The sequence below is a fragment of the Pempheris klunzingeri genome, chromosome 4 (assembly GCF_042242105.1).
Source record: "Pempheris klunzingeri isolate RE-2024b chromosome 4, fPemKlu1.hap1, whole genome shotgun sequence".
In the NCBI taxonomy this organism is placed as follows: Eukaryota; Metazoa; Chordata; class Actinopteri; order Acropomatiformes; family Pempheridae; genus Pempheris; species Pempheris klunzingeri.
The window spans coordinates 3,326,953-3,345,663 of NC_092015.1; the positions used below are offsets into that span (position 1 = coordinate 3,326,953).

The following is an 18,711-nucleotide window of genomic DNA, read 5'->3' on the forward strand; positions in this document are numbered from 1 at the left end:
GGGCAGCCGGATCCCCCGGTAGCCGGAGTGCTGTTTCCCCTTCTTTCCTCAGCCTCCAGTTACAAAACCAGAGCTCTCCAATCACTGAATGAGCTGAGGTCATTATTATTACACACCCACTTCTCTCTCTCTATGTGTGTGTGTGTGTGTGTTTTTTAACAGTCCCGATCAGGAGTTTGGCAGGCCTGATAGCAGTTGGCAGGGCGAAGCGTCAGCTGTTTGTGTCGGCCTTTTATTAAAACCGCTGGCTGAATCTTTCCAGAGCTCCGCGACAGTTCTGCAGTTCTGTTGTTGATCAGTGCAGGCAGGAGGAAACAGAATCGCTCCACCAAAACCTGGTTTTGTTAGAAAGCATGCTGCTGACTTGGTGCCAAACTGACTGTGGTGCCAGCTCTGGGGTGGGTATGTTCAGCATTTAAAAAGGTTTTACAGCGGAAGACAAACACGTAAACATAAATCTGTAAGTCAAGAACATGGCAATGAACCACACTGGTGCCACAAAAACCCGTCCTCAGAACAAAGAAGAAATGTTTTTATCTTCTGCACGCAAACGCAGCACATGAGATTGAGATGTTGAAGGTGACTGAATATAGCAGCTGGTAGAAATTATATAAAACACTAGAAAAACAGCTCTGGGAAACCTCTAGTATGGAAATGACAGTTTATGTGCCGCGTTTGTTCTTATAAACAACATTTATCTATCTTTTTAAAGGAAAGACGGAGCATCTGCCATGTGTGCAGTGTAGGAGACACATCACTACGCTTTGTGCTTCCAGAGGCTGCAGTGTAGCTTAAGTTTCACAGGTCCAAACCCGGTAACGGTAAGTTAGTGTGGACGGGAGACGGCAGCAGGGAACAGCCAGGAAAACCAAGTGATTTTAAGAGTTCATTTGGAGCGAGCACCAGGTTTTTACTGATTTTACGGTTTCTTACTGCTGGAGAATCGTGTGTTTGTGGAAACGTGAGCAGCCCTTAATGCTGCGTGCATGTAGCTACAAAACTGATGATGATAATTACAACGCCGATGTGAAGCAGCATTTACTGCTCATTGAGCCGTCTGACCCGTGCAGAGGTCATCATCATCATCATCGTCATCATCATCAGAGCTCTGGTCTGACAGACACACTGTTGACTCACATCGATGTGCATGTTCCTTCCTCTAGTGTTATTATTACTGTTTCCTTACTGTGTATTTACTTTATTTATGCTGCTGTAACGATACAGTTTCCCAGTCTGGGATCAATAAAGTACATCCATCCACCCACCCACATATATTACTGACTGCATCTTCCCTCTTTCTTGACTGCTGTTGACAGCACACTTCAAAATCACAACCTCATTTATTTTGATGCATACTATCACGAGCATCATTACCACACAAGAATAATTCCAATGTCTAATCACTATACCGCCAACTGCTTCATTATAATTAAAATTCAAATGCTTTGCAAAACTACAGACTTGCTTGGGGAACCAGCGCTGGTTAGCTTTTTAAGAGGATGGTTTCTTCACACCGCATTGCTCACAGAGTCTATTTGTAACTGTGACTGACAAAAACCATCTGAAAGCCTTTTAGAGGAAGTTGTTGGTCAGAAAGGAGAAGTTGCTGCACAATGCATTCATCTAAAAAGAGTATTCTGCAGGGCAATGAAGCCTTTTTTTTCCCCCCAAACCATAACCTAATAAATGTATAAGATATGTAAATACTCTCTAAGTATAAATACTTAGCTCCACATTACCGTTTCCCCGCCTTTACAGGCACATGGAGGCACTTTTCTGGCTCCAGCGTGTGAATGTGTGTGCTTTTGTGTGACTACACGCCACTATAGATAGAATGAGTAAGCGCTAAGCACAGCGACCAGGACAGAGTTACTCAGCGCTGGGTTATTTTAATCATTAGGGGGGGCAGAAAAAAAAAAACCTCTACACACCAGAGACATGAGCCAAAACGTGCTTAGCTGGCAGCATCACTTCATCTACCTCAGCCACAATCAGGCACACAGCTGACAATCAAGTTATGAAAGCCAAGGTCACAGCAGGCCGAGCGGCCGCGTGACGCCTCCGTGGTGACATTTTGGACAAGCAGGGAGGAGGAAAGGGAGGAGAGGGAGGAGAACAGAAAGGAAAAGGAAAGGAGGAGAGGGAGAAACATTCAGAGAGTGTATGCTTCGTCAGTGAGCTTGTTTTATGAGTGTGTGCCCGTGTGGTATGAGAAGCACGACGTGTCCACGGCTTTGAATCTTCATTCTCAGCATTCCAGCTAAAACAGGAGTTTTTGATCTCATGCAAACGCCATGACAATAACCGACATGTACGCACACACACACACACACACACACCTTAGAGAGAGAGAGACAAAAGGAAACATGTCCTATAACAAGAAACACAGATATTAAATGAATGAATCATGTGGCGCTACAGACGCTACGATGAAGCACAGAATATGAAATAATAAAAAGGAACACAGAGGGCTGTGTGTGTGTGTGTGTGTGTGTGTGACGATGTGGCCAAACTGGAGTTTCAGGCCGGCCCAGTTGCCCGGCAGCAGACAGCATTGTCACGGTAACAGGCTCTTCCTGCCCCTCCTCCTTTCCACCCGCCTCGCGCGCTTTTACCTTATAAGGCAACGCATTTAACTGCCTGTCACAGCAACAATGGTGATGTAAGAGGGCAGCAAGGTGCACCCCCTGCTGACACACACACACACACACACACACACACACACACACACACACACACACACACACACACACACACACACACACACACACACACACACACACACACACACACACACACACACACACACACACACACACACACACACACACACACACACACACACACACACACACGATGAACTTGCATGGAGAATTTTAAATTAAAAGAACATACAGAAACACGCTGCACTCTCAAGGTGACACCGCAGATCCTCTAAAGTTACCCGGCTGCATGTCCATTTTGTGTGTGTCTGTGTGTGTGTGTGTGTGCTCTAAAGTGCAGGAATGTGAAACACGACACACACACACACACACACACGCGCACACCTTCCTTGCTCCCACTCCGCTTCCTATGAAGCAGCAGAAACAAACAGGAGGGAGAAGAGGCAGGCAGAGGGGGCAGACGAGCACAAAGATGGACATCCAGACACACATGAAGTGACACGGCGGCTCAGGTGAAGTGAAAAGGCTAAAACAAGAGTGAAAATCACAATGAAAGTGACTGAACTGAGAGCTGCTGCTCTGTAACGCCTCCTAACTTCCTGCCAATGTACAGGAGACTCGGGTCAAACGCTGTGTGTCAACAAGTATGTGTGTCTAAGGGAGGGTGTGAGCGTCCTTAGATGGCCTTGACTCCCATTTGGTGAATTTTAATACTTTGTGTGTGTGTGAATTTCTGCAGTTGTCAGGAAGTCAAATATCTGGCTTTTTGTGCTGCACTGGGCTGAATTTAAAACTCAGGCTGAAGAAACAAAGCTAGGTTTCACAGGCAGTGAAAATTCTTTGAGTAAAAAACACAAAAACAAGCTGATCTGGAAAATGAAGACACATCGAGTCCTAATCTGGTTCAAACGCTGTTAAGATCTCTGCGAAAAGGAAGACGTGGACATGCAAAGACATACGTGTCAGTAAAATCAGAGCCCAAAAACACTGTGTATGAGATAAGGACCAGGACTTCCTGGTGCTGCAAGTCGTTAGATGAGGTGGTGCTGGGGCGGGGGCTTGTAAAAGAGCTCAGAGGGCCCAGACCCAGCACAAGGAGCGGCACATTGTTTGTTCCTCTCGGTTTCCGCTTGTTGATGACCCGTGCAAAACACACACACACACACACACACACACACACACGTCTAGCCAAAAACCACCCCCTCGGTCCGGCTCTGTCACACATTCCACAGCTCGCCCTGCTTTTTATGGCTTCGTGACTCACTGACCCGACGCCTGTCTGACACACACACACACACACACACACAAGTGAGCACATGCAAAGTTTGCAAATGGACATTAATCAGGCGGCTGAGAGCGTCCCATCAGACAGACAGGACAGTTAGGAGCAGTGGTCAGGGGTTACCGGGCAGATCTTTTGAAGCAGTTGTGCTGTTACTGGGAAAAACACTGGTGTGTGTGTGTGTGTGTGTGCGCGCACGCTTAGTGTCCAAATTGTTGAGTCTACAAAATGTCAAATAGTGACAAACGCTCAGTTTTCCAGACCACATGACATCTCAAGAATGCTTGTTGTGTCCAAGCAGCGAGTCTGAAAACTGTGTGCGATGATTTAGGTCATTAACGGCCTCTTATTCTGTTCCTATGAGGATTTACTTTCTGTGTCACGTCCACAGACGCTCGACCTGAACAACCAAGAAGTGTGATGGTGGTGATGATGATGATGATGATGAATCCACACACTGGCCATCTGAACACACAGTTGTAATAAAACACTCCTCCCACACTAACGTAAAACCTTAAGTTGATTTAATGCAGTGATCCTCGTGCCCTAGATAGACTTCTCTCACACACACACACACACACACACACACACACACACACACACACACACACACACACACACACACACACACACACACACACACACACACACACACACACACACACACACACACACACACACACACACACACACACACACACACACACACACACACACACACACACACACACACACACACACACGACACCCCTCGGAGCCCCTCCGGGTGCACGGCTCAGTCATGGCCGCTACCACTGTGTGCAGGTCAGGTCTGTGGGGGGATCACAGCTTCAGACTGATACAATCCCTTTAATATTGCAGCAGCCCCCCTGTTGGGCTCCATGTGGAGCAGTCCATGCTGCGTAGACAGTGAATCAGTTATAGTCTGATCCTCTTGTCCACTTTCTGTCCGCCTGCATACAAACAACGGACGACTGGTTAACTAGAACTAACCGGAGTTATGAAAACTGCTGCACCAGAATTAAAACAAACATTACACAGTGTGTCTCTTTATATTCTGCTAGCCTCATACTGTAGTAGTGATAGTGATACATCATGTATTCAGGAAATTCAACCAATAAAAGCCACTTCTATTAAACACAACTAGATGGGAACCAGCAGTAGGTGATATTAAGACTGAAATATGGTGATATTTTAAAACAAACATGTGCCAATAAACTGTGAATATGATGATGAAACGACACTTAACTCCTAAAAAATGCCCTAAAGGCCTGGAGGAGACAATATTTAAGATGTATTTCTGCATAATCTGACCATGAAATGGCAGAAAATGTTGAACCTTGTGTCAGAATATCAATATATTGAACTACTACACAGCTCTAAATCAGCTCGGAAGAAAGTACAGTTACGTAATCAGGACAGGAGGAGCTCCGACGAGTACTACCAGAGGAGGCACATTTAGAAACGCAGCGCTTCCTTTTGCACGTTCACACCTCGGCTGTCTCAGAGCTCGACGGCCTTCAACTGGTTTCCTCCACTCCGCTGACATTTCTCCTCCAAGAGTGGAGCGACGGCTGTGGGTGAAATCCACACTAACAAGGTTCAACTGAGCATTTCACACATCAGAACGACATACGGCTGCTCGACAACGTTTCATTGAGGGAATCCTTGTGCCGAGTTCGGTTGCAGGCTACCACAGCAGCCATATTAGTACCACAGCCCTGCTTCGGGGCTGTTGCTAAGCAACCTGACTACAGCATCTTATTTTTAGAAGGTTTAAAATGCTCCTCAGCACCTGCTGTCTGTAGTATGAACCAGACCAGCTCTCTGTTTAATCTGCACACCTCTGCATGCTTCCCTTTGTTAAAAATAAAAACATTATTCTTCAACCTCTCATCCATCCGTCTTACCCGTCTCTGTCTCTCCCTCCATTCTCCTTCGCCAAAATACATATCACTCCCTCCTGCCTGGTTATAAAGTGACAAAGTAAAACACTTCTTACAACTAAAGCAAAGACTTATTACAACAAAGCCCGGCTGGAAACCAGCACCGCTACAGTTGTCACTGTGTGCACGAATGTCAGAGTGACAGCAAAAATAACCCATCAATCCCAGGAAGGTGTTAAGAGAGCGTGATAGCAGAGAAACGGTTTCATGCTGCGGTGGCGAGCTCAGCAGGAAACACTGCAGCGCCGAGCCGTCATGTTTCCACAGCAGTGGTGTCAAAACCAGAGCGCCGAGCTCACACAGACACACAGATGAAGATAAAACTGTGCTGCTCTGAAGCTACTGCAGGGTACCAGAGTCAGTTAACTCCACCGAGCACTCCCTCCAGCGCTGTGAGTCAGAGGAGGGCCAACACAGGAGTCTTTGTTAACTGGGAGAACGGTAGCTAAATAATCCCCTGCAGGCTAGCTTTGATTGGATCAGACAGGATAGTAGGCTCGTGGCCGATGGCGGAGAGGGCAGAGGACTTCCCTGACCCACATTAAGAGCAGCAGCGGAGCACAGAGCCGGGCCACTGTCTGCTGCAGCAGCTGCTTTGGCTGAAAGGTCAACTCTCACTTTTAAGGATCTGAAAAAGATGGGTGAAGGTTTTTGCACTGTTTTATCATTTCTGATGCATCTTTGGGATTTTCTTTCTGCCATAATTGAAAATGTGCACATAGTAAACTGGGTGAAAGGCCACTAATGTGACAGCTTACACCAAACCAGAGACAAACTATTGCCTCTTCCTTTAATTCAGCATACAGTAGGGCTGGTCTGCAGGCATTCCCCACTTTCTTGGCCAGCCATCTGGTCCGTTGAGGCGGGGGTGACACACACTCAGACACACAGTGATCTGCCTGTCTTTCTGGGCTGACTCAGAGGGCTTTGCCTGACTGTTTGTGTGTGTGGTGACTTTATATTTGAAACAGGGAAGGAGTAGAAAGCCACAAAAACCTCAGAGTCTTCCTTCCTCTTTCTTCCACTACTACGACTCCCAGAGGGACGAACAGCCTTCTTCTGAGGTGAGAATTATTCTTCATTGCTGAGCCATTTACTAAAAATCTGGATTTTCTTGTCTCAGTGCTGCATGTCTGAAGCAACAATGCACCTGTCCATGGCACACATTATATTAACTCATCATTCCTCCATCAATATTATCTCTACGCGCCATCATTTCATTCAACTCTCTGCACGGCCCCCGGAAAGACTGGAGTGAAGAAACAACAGAAAAAGCAGAGCAAAGAGGAAAAGAATCCTCCTGCTTTCCATTTTCGTTTGAAACCCCGAGGCCAGTAGCAGCAGCAGCAGCATGTTTGGATCATTTGTCTTTTCAGCTGCATAAACTGGCAGTGAACCTGCAGTAAGTGTTTATCCTCCATCTGTCTCAAGCTCTCTGGGTTTCTCTGCATGTGAGTCTACATGTAGTCCTACACTTGCAGGCTGCATAAAAACCATGTTTGCTGCCGTGTGTCTTGATTCCCTGCAGAACGATACTGGATCATATTGTTTCTGAGCTCAAGGAAAACTAACATGAGGTCCGATATATACAAACGTGCCAAAACACACAACTTTAGGTCTTTCTTTGTCTTGTAAAAGTCTAAAAACAGAAAAACTAGACCCACGTATCTCTGTGTAAAACCTCTGGGCTTGTAAGTCTCCCAGGGACCTCCTGTGAACTGTGAAAGGCAAAAGAACAGATTGAAGTTATGAACAGGCCCCAGGCTGCTCCTGGAGATGCCTGAGCAGCAACACATCCTATAGAAGCCCCAGAACTGGACTGCTAAATCACACAGACGCAGAAAACCTCTTTGGCTTTGCAGCACCAATGGTCAGAAACACACTGGCCAAGTCCTAAATATAACAACAGCCACTCCAGCTCTGCTCTTTTGTCTGCGCCTGTTGCCTTAACGACTCTGGCAAAAACAGAGAAGCGGATGGAGAAATGCAAGGGGAGAAATAAATGCGGAGAGTCAGGAGGAGAGGAAGTGTGTTGTGCGTGGGATTATCTGGTGAGCAGAGCGTCCTCGCTCTAGATGAGAGCAGAGGAACCTGAAGGCCAGGCACAATCAGTAAATATTTAATGCTGCCGTTACTGTATGTGCTCTGAAACCAGCACAGGCTCCACTGATACCCGCTCAACGCTTTCTGCTTCAGCTGGACAAAGACGATCCCAGCGTCTAACTTTATGTACATTTCAATATTTTGCAGACACTTTTTGATGGTTATCAGGCTTTTAAATACACAAACATGAGATGTTCCTGGCAGGAAAATCCAGCAGCATTCAGGAAGTGACGCATCATTTGTTTCAGGTTGGTTCGGCACAACAGAAGAAAATGTGATTTGTTAGCAATGGACTGAAAAGACAAGACCGTCTTAGCATGTGTGTGTGTAGGTTTAAATAACTGTATGCACACAATAATCCATTGTATCTGATGCATGCATGTGTGTGTGTGTCCCTGAAGGCCTCTCCTCTTCACCCCTTTGCCCAGTGCCCCAGTTTGAAGGCTGTTAAATAATACAACAAGCAGCTCGCTGAGGAAATCAGAGACAGCCGCAGAGGAAACAAACACACACACTTGGTTTGCCCTACCTTCACATGTGTTAGCTCTAAAAAGCCACCGTGATGTGATGGATGCAGGCATTTGTCTTGACACCAAAACAAACACCAACCGATGCCTACAGATCCCAGCAGCCTCAGCAGGTGATTCCCCATCAGGGCTGAGTTCAACGCTGCTGATTCACAAGCCAGGTTTCCACAAAACAAGAGCAGATGTGCTGCAGTGAAAAAGGTCAACACGCTTGACTGTTTGGCAAATAAGAATTTGTGAAATTCATTACGAGGCTTTTATTGTGAAGCAGCTGCAGCTTTCTGAACATCCAGTACATGGTGACACAGATGTGTTATCACACCTTTGGCCTCCGAATCAGTTTTAATGCAGCTAATGAGACGAGATGTGACTAGCACTTAACTGCAGTTTGTTCCAGGGAGAGTAAATAGTTTAAAATTGGCCCAAACTAGGATCTGATAAAGACTGGGTGAACAAGATTATTAATCTGATCACATACTTGGTGTTTCCAACAAACTTCGATGGCTACCAAAAGTACTGAGGTTCAGAATCCAGTCCTGACGCTGAGAGCCTAACCAGCACATCCAGAGGCAGAACCAAAGGCTTTCTGTTTGCTGTGATTACAGTGGCCATAAGGAAGAGATTAAATCCACAAAGGCAGACAGTTGTGCACATTTGTGTGGATCTGTTTAATGCTGTCTAATTGTTTCAGAGGGCAGAGGTCTGGGCTGCAGCTGTACGACTGTCAGACTGTCAGGTAGGAGTGTGGCACACGGCGGCTACGGTGCTAAATCCCTGCTCCAGATGTCTGCTGTGTGTGTGTGTGTGTAAGCATATCCCAGATGTAGCGTGAGGCCTTACTGCCACAGATCGCCCTTTGTTAGCGGACTAGCGCAGCCTGTTCGTTGTGCTCCATCTCTCGCTCACACACCCTCCCGACAGGGAGAATAACCTGTCTAGGTGTGGCCATGCAGATATCCATCAGGCTTTATTCAACAGAACCACAACCTCATTAGAGGAACATGGCTTGTTTCTGCCATCTCCAGCTTTGATCAGTGTGTGTTCTTTCCTGGTTCAATCTTTGTATCAGAGTGAAACTGCAGTTCACATCGCACATGTTTTCTGTTCATTCACTCCCAAACTGCATAATAAAGCAGCAGCATTACTGTAAAACACGTGCTTATGTGCATCATTCCCCACCTTTCTGTCCATCTGGGATATGTGTCAGCTCTGGACATAATCTGGCCATCTGAGCTGGGATGTAATCTCTGGGTGAGTGGTGGTGGTGTGGGTGGTGTGGCCCACTCTGACAGATGTTGCTGCACAGCCATGCCGGCCTCCAGAGGACGGCCTCAGACGGTGTGAACAGTACGTGCACACACCCTTCACACAGATACAGGGGGAGGTGAGCTGAGCCTTAAGAATGCAGATAAGTAAAAAGAGTGCTCCAGATTTACTGGTGCACTTCTATTAATGTGGCGGAGGTGTGCTGACTTTTAGTCTCTGGAATGGTTCAAGCTCTAAAATCACTTTTACATTTCCCATGATGCAACTAATCGCATCTTCTTGTTAGTCTCAACATCCTCTGGAGTCACAGAAGACACTTTACAGTTGATTGAAGGCCCAGTGGTCCTCCCTGTGACTGGTATACTGACCTTTAGGTGTCAAACTGGTGAAATCCCCCTTTAATATTTGCAAACGGGGGAGGGTTAAACAAATAGTTTATTTCAGGGTTTCACTAAACCAGGTTCTTAAAGTTGCTTCATGGGTAGCAAATATAGTTTTTTTTATCTCTGTGCTGTGAAATCTCTCTCCATGTTCCTGTAATGTGACGTCCTTTAAATAAAATCTGGGCTAAAACAAGGAAGCTTTCAAAAGAAAAGCATTTTTGGCGCTGCAATAACAAGATAACAGCAATAATAGAATATATCTTCTCACCAAATGACCACATGACCCACCCACAGCTGATGGTGCAGGCAACATGCATCCAGTGTAGCTTCCAGTGTGTGAGACGAGCCAGAGCATCGTTTTGCTGGTCACATTTTTAGTGGATCTTAACTCGCTCGCTCTCAGGTGCAGCTCGATAGCGGAGCTCTGAAGTGGTGCTTCCAAAAATAGCGTCCTGCAGAGTGCTGTGGTTCAGAACAGAGAGGCTGCAGCCTCAGATCCATGTGTGGACGCTATCTGCACCCTGCAGCCATGTAGACTGAGGACAGCAGCAGCTAAGGTTCATGCTGTAATCTTTCTGAATGGTTGTAATGGTTCTGCACCAATTTACATATATTTCATACATTTCTTGTATCCGTCTTCATCTTCTAGCCTTGTTGTTTGAATAAAGTGTTTGAAACGATCCAACACGAGGATTCTACAGCGCTGCCTTAAACAAACGTCTGAAAATTTGTCTCGCACAGTTTTAAAATGTGAACATCTGAGCAGGCGAAAAAGCAGGATGTTCTGGATGTTTTAGGATGGTGAGTGCGGCCCAATTAGACACCTCCAAACAGTGGGGGCGTGAGGTGAGGTGAGGTGAGGTCACTTCCATTTAAACACCACTGAGGCGTTTGGTGATGAGGAACTTCATAAAAACAAAAGCTGAACTGCAGCTTTGTCTTTTCCAATATTACATTGCTTTCAAAGTGTCCCCCACCATACAGAAGATGATGCACAATAACTTTATAGAAAACACACACACATCGATGCACCTCACATTCAAACTGCAGTCAAACCCCCTCCCCAAGATCCCCTCCCTTCACACGGGGATCTAAACACACACACACACACACACACACACACCTAAACACACATCCTTCTCCACCCCTCCACCTGCATTAGAGCACAGACACTGACAAACAGCTCTCAGCACAGTTACGATTCTTCTGCTGAGATTCAGAAGAAAGTAAGTAAGAAAATAACTCTGTCACCTGGCAGAGACCAGGAATAACACCCCCCCTTCTCCCCCACAAAATGCCAACCCATCATTAAATTAATCTTTCCAGAATTATAATGTGTGCGGCGAGGACAGTGGAGGCACTACGAGCTGGAACTAATGAGGATCTTTATCACAGGCTGCTATTTCCATTACTTGTTTAATCTAAAAACGGATGAAACAAAAAGACTCCATTGAACAGGACGGCCTGTGAGCCCAGCGGACGTCTTCAGGTAGTTTGTTTGAGGTATTAAGTTTACAGTGACACATAACGCTTCACATCTGAGGGGCTGAAACCAGCAAGTGTTGATGATGAATTAATTAAATGATTAACTGATGATCACTGTGGACTAATCAGCTAATTGTTTCAGCCAAAGCAGCACCTCTGCGTCTCCAGTAATTGTGAAATGAAGCTAATGTGGCGATGTGCGTTGGATAAAAAGTACTGAGGTCAAAAGGACAAACTGCTCCCAAACGGCAAATAGATAAATTAGCAAAATAAAAAAAAACTACAATAAAAAAGTCGGTGTTTTCCTTTAAATCCGATTGTGGAGGATAGACTCGGAGGACATGTGAAGAAGGGGGGGTCTGGGCCTCAAGCTAAAGCCATCAACATGCATACTGGCAGCCAACCAAAAGGAAATTCTTAGTCCCTATTGTGGCCAATTTCAATTCATCAGTGGGAAATGCCATTTACTAATCCTCATAACTATGCACAATAGCCGAGAAGTAAGCTCGTGAACACTGGCGCAATTAGTGAGAGAGCAAAGATTATGTCAGCCATAAACAGAGTCCGGGGATTCGTGGCTTCTCCGACGTCCAGATGCACCCGAGTCCTCCTCTCTGCCCCCAAAATGTGACGCCTTCCTCGCACACAAAGAGTGGGAGGGAAACAGACCGTAAAGAAATCTCTTTGAAAGAGAAACACATTAGGGTCCAGCACCTCCACACACAGGCCTCCAGCCAGCCAACGTCAATACGGCCCTGGGCGTCACGGCACGCTACAATCTCTCACCTGATTGGACCATATGTGTGTGTGTGTGTGTGTGTGTGTGTGTGTGTGTGTGTGTGTGTGTGTGTGTGTGTGTGTGTGTGCACTCTTAACCCTCCTCTCCTGCTCTACCAGAAACAAAGCAAATGGTTCCGACGTGAAATCAATCACAGGGCGCTGGGGCCTGAAAACATTTCTGCAAACAAATATTTGGAGCGACGATTGGCGCCACAACTTCCTCCACATTGTAACGGGCTGGAAACTATCTCTACCCCCCCACACCCACACACACACACTACGCCGCGATCACCCCCTGCCCCCGAGGAGGATTCTCCCTCTCGTCTCCACCACACAGACCACATCTGCAATCCTGCGAACCCCCAACTCCTTTTTTTTTTTTCTTCCTCTCCTGTCCGGCAAAAAAAAACAGGACACCCCGCCCCCCTTTAGTTAAGAGCCCCCTCCCACTGGCCTAGCAGGCTATGATGGGCCACCAAAGGAATGCTTCCCCCTGCATGCTCTCCCACCACCGCCAATGGCAGCACAGAGAGAAAGACAGAGGGGGGAGGCAGCGAGGGGCTGCATTCCTCTGCGCTCCGTCCTCTCGCTGGCTGACTGGGTCGTTGTTTAGGTCCACGAGCTGATTCTGGGCCGCGGTCAGCTGAGGCGGAGGGCTTTTCCCACAGCTGACCTGGAATCAGCTGGCACCGAGGGGACGACCGAAGGCTGCACCTCCATTATCTCACATCCCAAAGATCTTACAGACGGCCGAATCGTCACACAACAAAAAGCACAGAACACACCGGACTGCTTCGAGCGTGCTCGGTCCAAATAAAGTGTCCTCTTCGGGAAGAGGAGGTTAAAGGTCACAGCTGGGTTTTATTCTTGTCCAGCAACAGCCTCCAAAATCTGGATCACAACCAGTTGGGGCTGCAGCTAATGATGTTTTCATTATCACTTTAAAAATACTGATTCTACATTTTTTTTTTTTTTTACAAGTGTTTGATTGTTTAAGCTAAAAAATGTCAAAATATAGTTTGAAAAGCCAGACTGAGGCCCAGACACATTCGATTTATGATGTAAAACAGAGAAAAGCTGAAAACTTCTTGATAACTGCACTGATTCATTCATAATTGCAAAAGTTGTATTAAGTTGTATTAAGAAGAAGTTCTGTGCATCACATTTTCTCCTTCAAAACAAAAACATCTATATTTCAGGTGTTCAAGCTTCCAATCACTTGAGTTAATGCCCAGTGTGTGAAGATGATCCCGTCCGAGCAGATTAAGCTTAAGACTGCAACACAAAGCAAACACATCAGTGTGTGACAGGGATTAAAGTGTCCTATTGTCCCTCACTGTTCACCTGAGGCACAGAAAACACAGTGAACGACACCACAGGTAAACAGTCACAAATCACTGCTATCTGCTCTCCAGGCCCTCGCTGACAAAACGCTTTAATTCAGCAGATTCCTTCTGTGTGTGCCACACCCCAGTCAGGTTGGTCCTGCTGCACTGAACCAGCCAATCACACACACACACACACACACAGCCAATCAAAGCGCCCGCTCCTCAGATTCTCTACAAACGCAGCATTGTCTATTGTTGTTTAGTCAACACGTTCAGCTCCCTCCATTCTCTTCAATGTTGTTTTGGAGCAGGAAGGCAGACAGAAGTAGCAGACGGCTCATCGCGCAACCGCATCTTAGAGGACGTATTGTTTGATCCATTTGTCCTGAGCCAAACCCAGGCCATCTGAACCGGCTCCGCCTGCCCGCCGGACACACAGAAAGCATGTGAAAGTGGGCGGAAAAGAACAAACTAACATTGTGTCCGGCTGCCCACCTTGGCAGACACAGAAAATCAGTGTGTGTGTGTTGTAAGTGTGGGGTGCAAACACGTTCATGTTGCTGACTTAACGTGCGAGGACACATCTGCACTGATGAAAAAGGTCCTGTTTGATGGGAAAAGCTAAAGATGTATGATTCAGGTATAAATCCCTCCAAGGAGCCACCCGGCAGGTTAAAGAGCAGGACAGTTATATCAGCTGATCCCGGTGTAACGGTGTGTGTAGCAGCGAGTCCACCAGCTCCAACCACCTCTGTGCAAACAGGCCGCCGTGTGTCAGTGTAGGAAAATGAAGGCAGATAAACATCAGTGTCAGAGACCACAACTGATTGTGCCGCTGTAGCAGCGCTGATTTATGAGAGGAAATGATCCATAATTAATGCTACACACTCCTGATGCTATGAAAAACTTCAGAACTCAACATGAATCCAGGGGAAGATCATATTATCATATTAATTCTTTTGGCAGGACATTATTTGGTGTAAACACCACAGCTGCTCTGGTTTGCATGCTCACCTTCACTCCATGCTTTAGCTGTATGTTTCAAATCTGTTCTTTCTAGTGAATTAGCTGAACACTTGTGAACACTTGTGCATCCCAGTTCATTAGTACATCCTCCTGAGAAACAAGAGCACGTCACCCAGCGGTGATGCCGACCGCTCCGGGGCACTTTGGCTTGTGTGTTTTACTGCTTTCCTTGTTGGCTCATCCGCCTCCTCCTGTACTTTCGCCTGTGCCTCATGCCATGAGAAACATGCGCAGCCTAACTGTCCCTGAGTTTTCCGCCCGCTGGGAGTTACAATAAAACCTCTGGTGGCGTCACTGCGTACCTCAACATGTTTCAACGTGCGCAGGATGGGAGAGCGGTGAGAAAGACTTAATAACATGTTTGTCAGGAGGAGAGCTTCGCCTGCAACAAGCTGCAGTTAGAACTGGACTCAGCTGGGCTCCGTCCAGCCACTCTGGGTGTTACTCAACGCACCGAACGGACAACTGGAAACACTGTGAGAGCACAAACCTCTGCTGCTGCTGCTGCCAGAGAAACAGACTCACACTGTACAACTGTGAAACATCCACATCACAAGAGACTTCCAAAACAAGACATTCCTGTGCAGAGTGAATGTCCGGTCTGCAGGAGTGGGACAACTTCAGCTTCACTCAAAGGGAACAAAGAAAATAAACTTGTGCCAAACATCTTTTAAAGCACTTCTAACCTGCCACCTGCAGCTTTTCTTAAAGCTAAAAGCTAAAAAGAGAGACACTGTGTGTGTGTGTGTGTGTGTTTGCACTGCACTGTTTACACAAGCAGATGATCTTCAGGTCATCCCTCCCATCAGACGAGCTGTGAACTCTGACCTACAGCCACATGCCAGCTTGTTGTCACCTCCCTTCCTGTCACTTCCTGTCACTTCCTGTCACCTGTCACTCCCATCCTGCCAAATAAAAGGCAACTCTGCCAGAAACAAAACCACAGGATTGCAGCATTTTTCCCCTTCTCGTATGACTCAAAATGTTAAATGTGCAAGAGTCGGCACGACGGAAAACTCTGCCTCCGACAAGTCGCCCCCGTGTTTGACCTCACAGACTCAAACCCATTCCCACACTCATTATATCCGCTTCTCTTCCTGATATTCCTGCGGGAGGCGTTTGCTCACTTTTGCGCAATAACTGGCACAGCGAGCGTGAATACACCGCAGGAATTTGCCCTGGGTTCCCCCGCCTCACCGGGGCCGGCACAGAGGGACGCGTCCCCAACCAACCAAACACCCATCGGCCTCCACTGATGAGTCGAGACCTCAGAGGAGAGGACGCCAGCCCAGGTTTGCACAACAGGCCTCGCTCTGTTAATGATTTGTAGGTGAGAGGTTCTTTTTTGAAGAAACTTTGACCCGTGTGGTCTCTAGACTAACACACACAGAGAGAGAGAGAGAGAGAGTCCTCGCAGTCGACTAACCAGTGTGAGTTAACAGCGAAGGACTGGATCTGCCAGGTTTCATGGTTATCAGCTGCAGGAATGTCTGATGGCGACGACCAAAACGCTGAGTAGCCTAATAAAAATGCACGATTCAATGCTCGGCATGCTGTCACACCTGTGGAAAGTATGCCAGTCATCTGGTGAGCTAGTGAAGCAGACACACACACACACACACACACCCTCCCAGTCATTCCACACTGTTAAACAATCATTCCTCAAACCGTCATCGTACCACCCGACACTCCCTGATAGAGATTTAGAAGGTACAAACCGGAGTGACAGAGGTTTGGTGCTCTGTGACGTGTCCATGTAGCAGAAGGAGCATGAGCATCGTGTGTTTGTCACCCGCCCACCTCCATGTGGGCTTCAACGGGTTTATATTCTGAGATATGTAAACGCCCGGAGGGATAACAGTGGGTAAAAAACAGGGTGGCCTCACTGTCATGGTGCCGGAGTGCAACCAGGAACATTAGCATCAAACGTAACTAAGAAAAAATGTTAGCAGGAGGAAGAATTAGAGGATGAGAGGAGTGGAAATAAAAAAAAGTACAGTGCTGCGTGCATGTTATTGACCAGACTGATGAAGGGATGGTTGGTGTTTTATTAGGTCAAGGCCAATGTGGCTCTGGGTGCCAAGCGGTTCCATAGTATTTGGACGTTTATGCAGAATATCAGTGAGGCTAAAATCTGCAGCACAGCAGGTGGGTGTTCAGCTGAGAGGGAGGGAGGGAGGGAGGCTGTGGGAAGAGCAGGAGCAGGGGAGGGATGGTCTCACTTAGCATTGCTAATGACACCCACACTCACTTCACCTGACCTGTCAGACAAGCTCGGTCTGCCACAGCTTTCACAAACCTTCTGCACACATCCTGCAGAAGCAGTTCAGCCCTTATTACTGCTTTTAAAATGGCTTTCTCCTTCAAATACTCTTTAAAAAAAAAAAAAAAAAAGTTGCCAACCATGTGAGGACATCCCAGCAGGCCGTGAGCTCACAGAGAACAACAGTGGAGAAGCTGAAGTGAGTCAGTGAAGAGCCTCAGCAGGGAGGGGGTTAAACAGAGAGGATATCGGCTCTGTATCGGCTCTGTATCGGTCACCTCCTCCTGTGTGAGCACCACAAACTCGCTCAGTCTTGTCGGCCTCCAGCCAGGCGGACAAGAGGGGCACAAAACGCACAAAAACACCACCTGACTTCCTCTTTTAGCCCCAAATTAAAGCACAGCCGCGACCTGGATTTCAGCCACAATGTCGCGCCCCGTTTCCGCTCCGGAGCGGAAAAAAAGCGCCGGGAAATGAGACAAAAAATCCGCTTTAGAGGCGTGAAAGCTGCAGCTAATGTCGGCTGAGCCGCTCCGGAGGACCGCTGCCCCTCACGGGGCACCGATGCGCAGTGAGTGGGGGAGAAAGCAGCCGGACAGCGGGGCGGAAAAGTGGGGCAGCTGCGGGCTTTCTGGAGCACCAACCCGAGGCCCGCACTCGGTCCCTGACCCCCACTCCCCATCCCATCCCTCCCCAGCCATTTTCTTTCTGCCCGCCGCCTCCTCCTCCTCCTCCCAGCCCGGCTGGGCCCGCTTCGGCCCGCTTACCTTCCTCTGCTGCTTCTCCCAGGCCGGGTCCAGCAGCAGGTCCCGGTCCCAGTCGTTCTCCTGCTCCATGTAGGTCTGCACCCCTCCGGCCGAGGACTGGTTGTTGGCAGCGTGATAATCTACCATGTCAGCAGAAGAACCCGAGTGCGCCACAGAGGAGCTGTCAGGGGGGGAAACCTCTGAAAATAAAAAATAAAAATGGGGAGAAAAAAAGGCAACGACGGGCCAAATGAGAGAAGTGGGACGGGGAGGGATTCACGGGCCAGGGAAGGTCCTTCTTCAGCAGAGAGCGTGTTTTTTTTACTGGGATGAATATCCGGCGTGTGCACTCAGAAAATCCCCGCTGCTGCTGTGAGAAGAAAAGCTTTCCCTCGGAGCTGAGAGGCTGCTGGGAGGAACCGGCCGCTCCTACAGGCTGCAGCCGCGCAGACAAGCTGGACGCGCCGCAGAGCCGCGCTTCCGGTGCGCTCCTTCAAAGTAAAACACGTGCCTCACCTGAAGTTTTACTCCCACTTCTTCTGTTTGTCAGCACAAGGAGGTTATGATCTTTGTCTCTTGTACAAAATACCTATGATTTCTTTATTGTATTTTATTCAGAAAAATCATCAAGCATATGCACTCATTAGCAAAAACTGTAAAAAAAAAACACAGACTAAGATAAACATATGATCAGGTAGTGAACACTGTTTGATGATCTTCCTTCATTATAATACCAAATGCATTCACCTCTTATAGTCAATTTGCAAAAGAAAGTAAATTTGGGATTTCTTGTGCAACTATTACAAAACTATGAGGTTTTATTTTGAAGAGAAGCTCACCTGTTTTCCGGTTTGAGTCTGTGTATTTCTGCCTGTGTGACACACCTGTGTCCAGGGGCTCCTATAGGCCCAGA

The 18,711-nt window shown here is 47.4% G+C and overlaps 1 protein-coding gene across 2 annotated transcripts in view; it reads right to left on the minus strand.

Moving 5' to 3' along the window:
- Positions 1 to 18,153, minus strand: part of actn4 (actinin, alpha 4) — a 50,754-nt gene extending 32,601 nt beyond the window's left edge. Inside the window, exon 1 of one of the 2 annotated variants that reach the window (XM_070828756.1) lies at positions 17,820 to 18,153. In XM_070828756.1, coding sequence (XP_070684857.1) covers positions 17,820 to 17,945 — 126 coding nt within the window. In that variant the 5' untranslated portion in view covers positions 17,946 to 18,153. The remainder of the gene's footprint in view (positions 1 to 17,819) is intronic. The other variant, XM_070828755.1, reaches the window with a different exon arrangement.
- Between the last annotated feature and the right edge of the window lie 558 nt (positions 18,154 to 18,711).